The sequence below is a fragment of the Ascaphus truei genome, chromosome 23, assembly GCF_040206685.1.
Source record: "Ascaphus truei isolate aAscTru1 chromosome 23, aAscTru1.hap1, whole genome shotgun sequence".
Lineage (NCBI taxonomy): Eukaryota > Metazoa > Chordata > Amphibia > Anura > Ascaphidae > Ascaphus > Ascaphus truei.
In genome coordinates this window covers 51,208-61,713 of record NC_134505.1, presented here as the reverse complement: position 1 = coordinate 61,713, position 10,506 = coordinate 51,208, and the positions used below count along the sequence as shown (strand labels likewise).

The window sequence follows — 10,506 nt, the reverse complement described above, 5'->3', positions numbered from 1 at the left end:
CCGTGTATCCTGCCCGTGCTCACGTACGGATGTGACCCGTGTATCCTGCCCGTGCTCACGTATGGATGTGACCCGTGTATCCTGCCCGTGCTCACATATGGATGTGACTCATGTATCCTGCCCGTGCTCACGTATGCATGTGACCCGTGTATCCTGCCCGTGCTCACGTACGGATGTGACCCGCGTATCCTGCCCATGCTCACGTATGGATGTGACCCATGTGTCCTGCCCGTGCTCACGTATGGATGGGACCCGGGTATCCTGCCCGGGCTCACGTATGGATGTGACCCGTGTATCCTGCCCGTGCTCACGTACGGATGTGACCCGTGTATCCTGCCCGTGCTCACGTACGGATGTGACCCGTGTATCCTGCCCGTGCTCACGTACGGATGTGACCCGCGTATCCTGCCCGTGCTCACGTACGGATGTGACCCGCGTATCCTGCCCGTGCTCACGTATGGATGTGACCTGTGTATCCTGCCCATGCTAACGTATGGATGTGACCCGTGTATCCTGCCCGTGCTCACGTGTAGATGTGACCCGTGTATCCTGCCCGTGCTCACGTGTAGATGTGACCCGTGTATCCTGCCCGTGCTCACGTATGGATGTGACCCGTGTATCCTGCCCGTGCTCACGTATGGATGTGACCCGTGTGTCCTGCCCGTGCTCACGTATGGATGTGACCCGTGTATCCCGCCCGTGCTCACGTATGGATGTGACCCGCGTATCCTGCCCGTGCTCACATTTGGAAGTATGGAGAGGTGCATGCTGGGTATTGTCTGTAGAGACAGGAAATAGAATGAATGGTTCTGACAGTGACATTATTACATGGCCGTTCCGCTAGTGCGCCCACGCCAGTAACGCAACTCACGTGTGGACCTTTGGAATTCCATCTGAAAAGGACGGACCCTTAACCACTTGACATTTTAAGTCTAGCACCGGGCCGACGCCAGCTTAGGCCTTGGGGACCATAACAAAGGTTGGGAATGAATTCCCTTCCCGGACCCGAAGGAACCGCGGGAATAACTCATCGCCGGCGCGTCTCCCGAATCACTTCCTGCCGCCGGGGAATGTGGAGATAAGGACGCGGTTCTTTGGAGGAACCTTGGGGAATTCTTCGTCACAGCCGCTTGTTTGGGGGGGGGGGGGGGGACGATATGAGATACCCAGGCGTCCGTCGTGACATAGGTCCACTGATCCCTGAGGAGTGACAGGTCTTCCGCCGACGGGAGAAGTACAGTATGTATGTACTGTGTATGTACTGTATGTGTACAGTATGTATGTGTACAGTATGCATGTGTACCGTATGCGTGTGTGTACCGTATGCGTGTGTGTACCGTATGCGTGTGTGTACAATATGCATGTGTGTGTACAGTATGCATGTGTGTGTACAGTATGCATGTGTACAGTATGTATGTGTGTACAATATGCATGTGTGTGTACAGTATGCATGTGTACAGTATGCATGTGTACAGTATGTATGTGTGTACAGTATGTATGTGTGTACAGTATGTATGTGTGTACAGTATGTATGTGTGTGTACAGTATGCATGTGTGTGTACAGTATGCATGTGTGTGTACAGTATGCATGTGTGTGTACAGTATGCATGTGTACAGTATGTATGTGTACAGTATGTATGTGTACAGTATGTGTGTGTGTACAGTATCTGTGTGTGTACAGTATGTGTGTGTGTACAGTATGCGTGTGTACAGTATGCATGTGTGTACAGTATGTATGTGTGTGTGTACAGTATGTATGTGTGTGTACAGTATGCATGTGTGTACAGTATGTATGTGTACAGTATGTATGTGTACAGTATGTACGCTGAAATACAAATACTTTTTGATAGAGACGAGTGTCCTTCCTTTTTTGTAATATAGATTGTGTTTTTCCCCCGCACCTCTTTATATGTGTGTGTACACAGACACACACACACACACACACACGTTTATATATATATATATACACGTGTGTGTGTATATATACACACACACATGCAGACACAGACACACATACACATATATTTACATAGTGTATCTGTTTGTACACGCCTGTCCTGATTCAATATTTAACTCTGATTGTGTAACACACATAACTCTGACTCTGTGCCTCCGCTGTACCACGCTCTGGTGTATGTCTGCGACATAACAATACCATCACCACCAAATACACTACAAAGCCACGATTAGTCACCGGCAGCAGCAGGGGACCCGCTTAGTGTGCCGGAGCCGCCCTGACGTCACGCCAGTGAGGCAACATCCCCTCCGTGTGCTGTTCTTACATCACCGGGGTAATTCCACTTACACCGAAGCTCCGGTTTATGCTATAAAAGCCCCAGCGAGGCTGCAGCATGGCACAGTCACACCGCCGGCCGGCTCATCGCAGCGTGCCCAGCTCCCAGCCCCGCCGGACACCCCGCCAGCACGTACCAAAGGATGCCAAGACTTGCAGGTGGGTACCGCCATGTGTACACAGCGCTGGGGCTGGGGGGGGCATCATGTCTGTCTGGGGGGGGGAGTGGGTGTGTGGCGGGGTGCAGGCGGGGGAGGTAGAGGGGTTAAGCGCCTCTCCTTTTACTGTGTGTGGGAGGAATGTCAGGTATGTTTATCCTGGGGGAGAACCAAAGGGGAGAGGGAGGGGAGAGTGAGGGGGAGGAGGGAGCGAGGCAGTGAGTGAGCGAGAGAGGATTGCAGGCGTCTTGTAGCTGTGTCGGGGACCCCTCTGACTGTGTCCCCTGCTTGTCCCCTCAGCGGTGCTCCCCCTCCTGTGTCTGTGCCTCGGTGTGGGGGTACTCGCCGCCCCCCTGCCGGGGAACCCCGAATTCCTGCAGAATAACCTGGAGTTTAGCAGGAAGATCGCATCGGAGGCAGAGGAGCTGAGGGACATGATGGTGAGTGACTGTCACCCGCAGGGCGCCCCTGTCACCCGCAGGGCACCCCTGTCACCCGCAGGGCGTCACTGTCACCCGCAGGGCACCCCTGTCACCCGCAGGGCACCCCTGTCACTGTCACCCGCAGGCACCCCTGTCACTGTGTCACCCGCAGGGCCTCCCTGTCACTGTGTCACCCGCAGGGACTCCCTGTCACAGTGTCACCCACAGGGCCTCCCTGTCACTGTGTCACCCACAGGGACTCCCTGTCACAGTGTCACCCGCAGGGCACCCCTGTCACTATCACCCGCAGGGCACCCCTGTCACTGTGTCACCCGCAGGTCACCCCTGTCACTGTGTCACCCGCAGGGCACCCCTGTCACTGTGTCACCCGCAGGGACTCCCTGTCACAGTGTCACCCGCAGGGCACCCCTGTCACTATCACCCGCAGGGCACCCCTGTCATTGTAACACCCGCAGGGACTCCCTGTCACTGTGTCACCCGCAGGGCACCCCTGTCACTGTCACCCGCAGGGCACCCCTGTCACTGTGTCACCCGCAGGGCACCGATGTCACTGTGTCACCCGCAGGGCACCGATGTCACTGTGTCACCCGCAGGGCACCGATGTCACTGTGTCACCCGCAGGGCACCCCTGTCACTATCACCCGCAGGGCACCCCTGTCACTGTGTCACCCGCAGGTCACCCCTGTCACTGTGTCACCCGCAGGGCCTCCCTGTCACTGTGTCACCCGCAGGGCCTCCCTGTCACTGTGTCACCTGCAGGGCACACCTGTCACTTGCAGGGCACCCCTGTCACTCTTGTCACCTGCCCCTTTACCCGTCACTGAACACCACGAGACACTCCCAGGGTCGCTCACACTTGGGGGGTGAGCACGGCAGCCCTGGCAAGGTGTCACACAGTGGATGGGCACGGCAGCCCTGGCAAGGTGTCACACAGGGGATGGGAACGGCAGCCCTGGCAAGGTTTCACGGCTCCTGCTCTCTCTCTGCAGTGTGAGCGTCACAGACTGTGCAAGGCAGAGGAGCTGACACTCATCCGAGAGCAGCTGGGACTGCATGTCACATCGCTGGACCAGTGTCACTCGGACACCTTCAGCCTGGTGAGTGACAGGCAGGGGCATCGCTGCATGAGTGAGCACGCTGCGCTGTATAATGATGCAGAGTATCTATACACTGACAATGATCACGCTGCGCTGTATAATGATGCAGAGTATCTATACACTGATAGTGATCACGCCGCGCTGTATAATGATGCAGAGTATCTATACACTGATAATGATCACGCCGTGCTGTATAATTGTGCAGAGTATCTATACACTGATAATGATCACGCCGCGCTGTATAATGATGCAGAGTATCTATACACTGATAGTGATCACGCCGCGCTGTATAATGATGCAGAGTATCTATACACTGATAATGATCACGCCGCGCTGTATAATGATGCAGAGTATCTATACACTGATAATGATCACGCCGCGCTGTATAATGATGCAGAGTATCTATACACTGATAGTGATCACGCTGCGCTGTATAATTGTGCAGAGTATCTATACACTGATAATGATCACGCCGCGCTGTATAATGATGCAGAGTATCTATACACTGATAGTGATCACGCCGTGCTGTATAATTGTGCAGAGTATCTATACACTGATAATGATCACGCCGCGCTGTATAATGATGCAGAGTATCTATACACTGATAATGATCACGCCGCGCTGTATAATGATGCAGAGTATCTATACACTGATAATGATCACGCCGCGCTGTATAATTGTGCAGAGTATCTATACACTGATAGTGATCACGCCGCGCTGTATAATGATGCAGAGTATCTATACACTGATAATGATCACGCTGCGCTGTATAATGATGCAGAGTATCTATACACTGATAGTGATCGCGCTGTATAATGATGCAGAGTATCTATACACTGGTAATGATCACGCCGCGCTGTATAATGATGCAGAGTATCTATACACTGGTAATGATCACGCTGCGCTGTATAATGATGCAGAGTATCTATACACTGATAATGATCACGCTGCGCTGTATAATGATGCAGAGTATCTATACACTGATAATGATCACGCCGCGCTGTATAATTGTGCAGAGTATCTATACACTGATAATGATCACGCCGCGCTGTATAATGATGCAGAGTATCTATACACTGACAATGATCACGCCGCGCAGTATAATGATGCAGAGTATCTATACACTGATAATGATCACGCCGCGCTGTATAATGATGCTGAGTATCTCTCCCCTTCCCCCCTGCCCCCCCCAGGAGGGCTGCTTCTCTCAGGTTCGCAGCGGTCTTCGCGATTTCCGCAGCCTGGCGCTGACTCTCCCCGCAGGCACAGCGCTAACTCTGCGTATGGACATCGGAGATCTGCTGACCAACGTCCAGGAAGAGGTGAGCGGGACTGACCCTTAACCCTGTCACTGCCATTAGTACACTTTGCCCCTAGGAGGGACTGAGCCCTTAACCCTGTCACTGCCATTAGTACACTTTGCCCCTAGGAGAGACTGACCCCTTAACCCTGTCACTGCCATTAGTACACTTTGCCCCTAGGAGGGACTGACCCCTTAACCATGTCACTGCCATTAGTACACTTTGCCCCTAGGAGAGACTGACCCCTTAACCCTGTCACTGCCATTAGTACACTTTGCCCCTAGGAGGGACTGACCCCTTAACCATGTCACTGCCATTAGTACACTTTGCCCCTAGGAGGGACTGACCCCTTAACCATGTCACTGCCATTAGTACACTTTGCCCCTAGGAGGGACTGACCCCTTAACCCTGTCACTGCCATTAGTACACTTTGCCCCTAGGAGGGACTGACCCCTTAACCATGTCACTGCCATTAGTACACTTTGCCCCTAGGAGAGACTGACCCCTTAACCCTGTCACTGCCATTAGTACACTTCGCCCCTAGGAGAGACTGACCCCTTAACCCTGTCACTGCCATTAGTACACTTTGTCCCTAGGAGGGACTGACCCCTTAACCCTGTCACTGCCATTAGTACACTTTGCCCCTAGGAGGGACTGACCCCTTAACCATGTCACTGCCATTAGTACACTTTGCCCCTAGGAGAGACTGACCCCTTAACCCTGTCACTGCCATTAGTACACTTTGCCCCTAGGAGAGACTGACCCCTTAACCCTGTCACTGCCATTAGTACACTTTGCCCCTAGGAGGGACTGACCCCCTAACCCTGTCACTGCCATTAGTACACTTTGCCCCTAGGAGGGACTGACCCCTTAACCATGTCACTGCCATTAGTACACTTTGCCCCTGGGTGGGACTGACCCCTTAACCCTGTCACTGCCATTAGTACACTTTGCCCCTAGGAGGGACTGACCCTTAACCCTGTCACTGCCATTAGTACACTTTGCCCCTAGGAGGGACTGACCCCTTAACCCTGTCACTGCCATTAGTACACTTTGCCCCTAGGAGAGACTGACCCCTTAACCATGTCACTGCCATTAGTACACTTTGCCCCTAGGAGGGACTGACCCCTTAACCATGTCACTGCCATTAGTACACTTTGCCCCTAGGAGGGACTGACCCCCTAACCCTGTCACTGCCATTAGTACACTTTGCCCCTAGGAGGGACTGACCCCTTAACCATGTCACTGCCATTAGTACACTTTGCCCCTGGGAGGGACTGACCCCTTAACCCTGTCACTGCCATTAGTACACTTTGCCCCTAGGAGGGACTGACCCTTAACCCTGTCACTGCCATTAGTACACTTTGCCCCTAGGAGGGACTGACCCCTTAACCATGTCACTGCCATTAGTACACTTTGCCCCTAGGAGGGACTGACCCCTTAACCCTGTCACTGCCATTAGTACACTGTGCCCCTAGGAGGGACTGCCCCCTTAACCATGTCACTGCCATTAGTACACTTTGCCCCTAGGAGAGACTGACCCTTAACCCTGTCACTGCCATTAGTACACTTTGCCCCTAGGAGGGACTGCCCCCTTAACCCTGTCACTGCCATTAGTACACTTTGCCCCTAGGAGGGACTGCCCCCTTAACCCTGTCACTGCCATTAGTACACTTTGCCCCTAGGAGGGACTGACCCCTTAACCCTGTCACTGCCATTAGTACACTTTGCCCCTAGGAGAGACTGACCCTTAACCCTGTCACTGCCATTAGTACACTTTGCCCCTAGGAGGGACTGACCCCTTAACCCTGTCACTGCCATTAGTACACTTTGCCCCTAGGAGGGACTGCCCCCTTAACCCTGTCACTGCCATTAGTACACTTTGCTCCTAGGAGGGACTTACCCCTTAACCATGTCACTGCCATTAGTACACTTTGCCCCTAGGAGAGACTGACCCCTTAACCCTGTCACTGCCATTAGTACACTTGGCCCCTAGGAGGGACTGACCCCTTAACCATGTCACTGCCATTAGTACATGTTGCCCATAGGAGGGACTGACCCCTTAACCCTGTCACTGCCATTAGTACACTTTGCTCCTAGGAGGGACTGCCCCCTTAACCATGTCACTGCCATTAGTACACTTTGCCCCTAGGAGGGACTGACCCCTTAACCCTGTCACTGTCATTAGTACACGTTGCCCCTAGGAGGGACTGACCCCTTAACCCTGTCACTGCCATTAGTACACTTTGCCCCTAGGAGGGACTGCCCCCTTAACCCTGTCACTGCCATTAGTACACTTTGCCCCTAGGAGGGACTGCCCCCTTAACCATGTTACTGCCATTAGTACACTTTGCCCCTAGGAGAGACTGACCCCTTAACCATGTCACTGCCATTAGTACACTTTGCCCCTAGGAGAGACTGACCCCTTAACCCTGTCACTGCCATTAGTACACTTTGCCCGTAGGAGGGACTGACCCCTTAACCCTGTCACTGCCATTAGTACACTTTGCCCCTAGGAGGGACTGACCCCTTAACCATGTCACTGCCATTAGTACACTTTGCCCCTAGGAGGGACTGACCCCTTAACCATGTCACTGCCATTAGTACACTTTGCCCCTAGGAGGGACTGACCCCTTAACCCTGTCACTGCCATTAGTACACTTTGCCCCTAGGAGAGACTGACCCCTTAACCCTGTCACTGCCATTAGTACACTTTGCCCCTAGGAGGGACTGCCCCCTTAACCATGTCACTGCCATTAGTACACTTTGCCCCTAGGAGAGACTGACCCCTTAACCCTGTCACTGCCATTAGTACACTTTGCCCCTAGGAGAGACTGACCCCTTAACCCTGTCACTGCCATTAGTACACTTTGCCCCTAGGAGAGACTGACCCCTTAACCCTGTCACTGCCATTAGTACACTTTGCCCCTAGGAGGGACTGACCCCTTAACCATGTCACTGCCATTAGTACACTTTGCTCCTAGGAGGGACTGACCCCTTAACCATGTCACTGCCATTAGTACACTTTGCCCCTAGGAGGGACTGATCCCTTAACCATGTCACTGCCATTAGTACACTTTGCCCCTGGGAGGGACTGACCCCTTAACCCTGTCACTGCCATTAGTACACTTTGCCCCTAGGAGAGACTGACCGCTTAACCATGTCACTGCCATTAGTACACTTTGCTCCTAGGAGAGACTGACCCCTTAACCCTGTCACTGCCATTAGTACACTTTGCCCCTAGGAGGGACTGATCCCTTAACCCTGTCACTGCCATTAGTACACTTTGCCCCTAGGAGGGACTGACCCCTTAACCCTGTCACTGCCATTAGTACACTTTGCCCCTAGGAGGGTCTGACCCCTTAACCCTGTCACTGCCATTAGTACACTTTGCCCCTAGGAGGGACTAACCCTGTCACTGCCAGGAAAGAATGCCCTTATTCCCACACGCGTGCTCCCACGATAACCCCGCATTTCTGTCCTCCTCTCTCGCAGATGGAAAGCCGTGGTATTAATCCCCTGAATTACCCCAGCCACGGAGTAACAGTACCTAAATACCCCTCGACGTTCCACGAGCAAGCGGGCGCCTTCCTGATTCTGTCCGACCTGCAGAACTTCATGCGGAGGGTCCAGCGCGCCCTCACCCTCCTGCAGCGCATGTAACGCCGTGTGACAAGCGGGGGGGCATCTGTTTAATATTTAAACACCCTACCCCCCCCCCTCACACGCGTGTAACGTGTGCCGCAGCTCACACACTTGTGTATTGCAACAGACGTAGTGGATATTTCACATGACCCCCAAGTGATTCCCGTTCCTGTTACTGTAACCCCCTGACGAATCTCTGACACACCCCTCTGCTGCCGGGAGGCGGCACTCTGCATCCACTACTCCCTTTTCCCGTAATATTCGGGAGGGGCCGTGGTATGGAAACCCGATTTTCTGTCACTCCGTTAGTCGTACAGCGCGACTGCTATTAACTTATTGTTATTTATATTTATATTTCGTTTTTTTAATGGTAGAATATATTTATATATATCGGGTATTTATATCGCATTTACTTTGGGTTTTGTTACTATTTATTTATAAGGTACAGGGAACGAGAAATGTACCTGAAATACGTTGTTTTATTATATATATATATATATATATATATATATATATATGTATAATCTGCACAGTTGCAGGTCATGGTTCTCCGTGAACCGCCATATTTAAAACGGCCCCGCCGTATACTTGAAATGCATTTATTTATTTATTTATAAAATATTTTACGCAGGAGTAATACACTGAGAGTTACCTCTCGTTCTCACGTATGTCCTGGGCACAGAGTAAAACAAATAATACATGGTTACAAATACAGTTACATAATGAGCAGGGTATACATTATATACAGGACATTGCATGCACAGTTACAGATAATATATATTATAGGCGTATGTAACAGTTACAGATAATATATATTATAGGCGTATGTAACAGTTACAGATAATATATATTATAGGCGTATGCAACAGTTACAGATAATATATATTATAGGCGTATGTAACAGTTACAGGTAATATATATTATACGCGTATGTAACAGTGACAGATAATATATATTATAGGCGTATGTAACAGTTACAGATAATATATGTTATAGGCGTATGTAACAGTTACAGATAATATATGTTATAGGCGTATGTAACAGTTACAGATAATATATATTATAGGCGTATGTAACAGTTACAGATAATATATATTATAGGCGTATGTAACAGTTACAGATAATATATATTATAGGCGTATGCAACAGTTACAGATAATATATATTATAGGCGTATGTAACAGTTACAGGTAATATATATTATACGCGTATGTAACAGTGACAGATAATATATATTATAGGCGTATGTAACAGTTACAGATAATATATGTTATAGGCGTATGTAACAGTTACAGATAATATATGTTATAGGCGTATGTAACAGTTACAGATAATATATATTATAGGCGTATGTAACAGTTACAGATAATATATATTATAGGCGTATGTAACAGTTACAGATAATATATGTTATAGGCGTATGTAACAGTTACAGATAATATATATTATAGGCGTATGTAACAGTTACAGATAATATATGTTATAGGCGTATGCAACAGTTACAGATAATATATATTATAGGCGTATGTAACAGTTACAGATAATATATGTTATAGGCGTATGTAACAG

General features: G+C 50.4%; 1 protein-coding gene across 1 annotated transcript; it reads left to right on the top strand.

Annotated features, from left to right (window-relative positions):
* The first annotated feature begins 1,532 nt into the window (after window positions 1-1,532).
* CSF3 (colony stimulating factor 3) lies at window positions 1,533-10,259 on the top strand. The gene is made up of 5 exons (XM_075580122.1): window positions 1,533-2,452; window positions 2,752-2,891; window positions 3,884-3,991; window positions 5,185-5,313; window positions 8,788-10,259. Exons 1-5 carry the CDS (start codon window positions 2,437-2,439, stop codon window positions 8,953-8,955), a joined length of 561 nt encoding a protein of 186 aa, XP_075436237.1. The 5' UTR covers window positions 1,533-2,436; the 3' UTR covers window positions 8,956-10,259.
* The last annotated feature ends 247 nt before the right edge of the window (window positions 10,260-10,506 follow it).

Bases quoted from the DNA above. Each gene is read 5' to 3' on its own strand.
- CSF3 (XM_075580122.1), top strand. The intron at 3,992-5,184 runs GTGAGTGACAGG...TGCCCCCCCCAG, and splicing joins ACTCGGACACCTTCAGCCTG to GAGGGCTGCTTCTCTCAGGT. The intron at 5,314-8,787 runs GTGAGCGGGACT...CCTCTCTCGCAG, and splicing joins TGACCAACGTCCAGGAAGAG to ATGGAAAGCCGTGGTATTAA.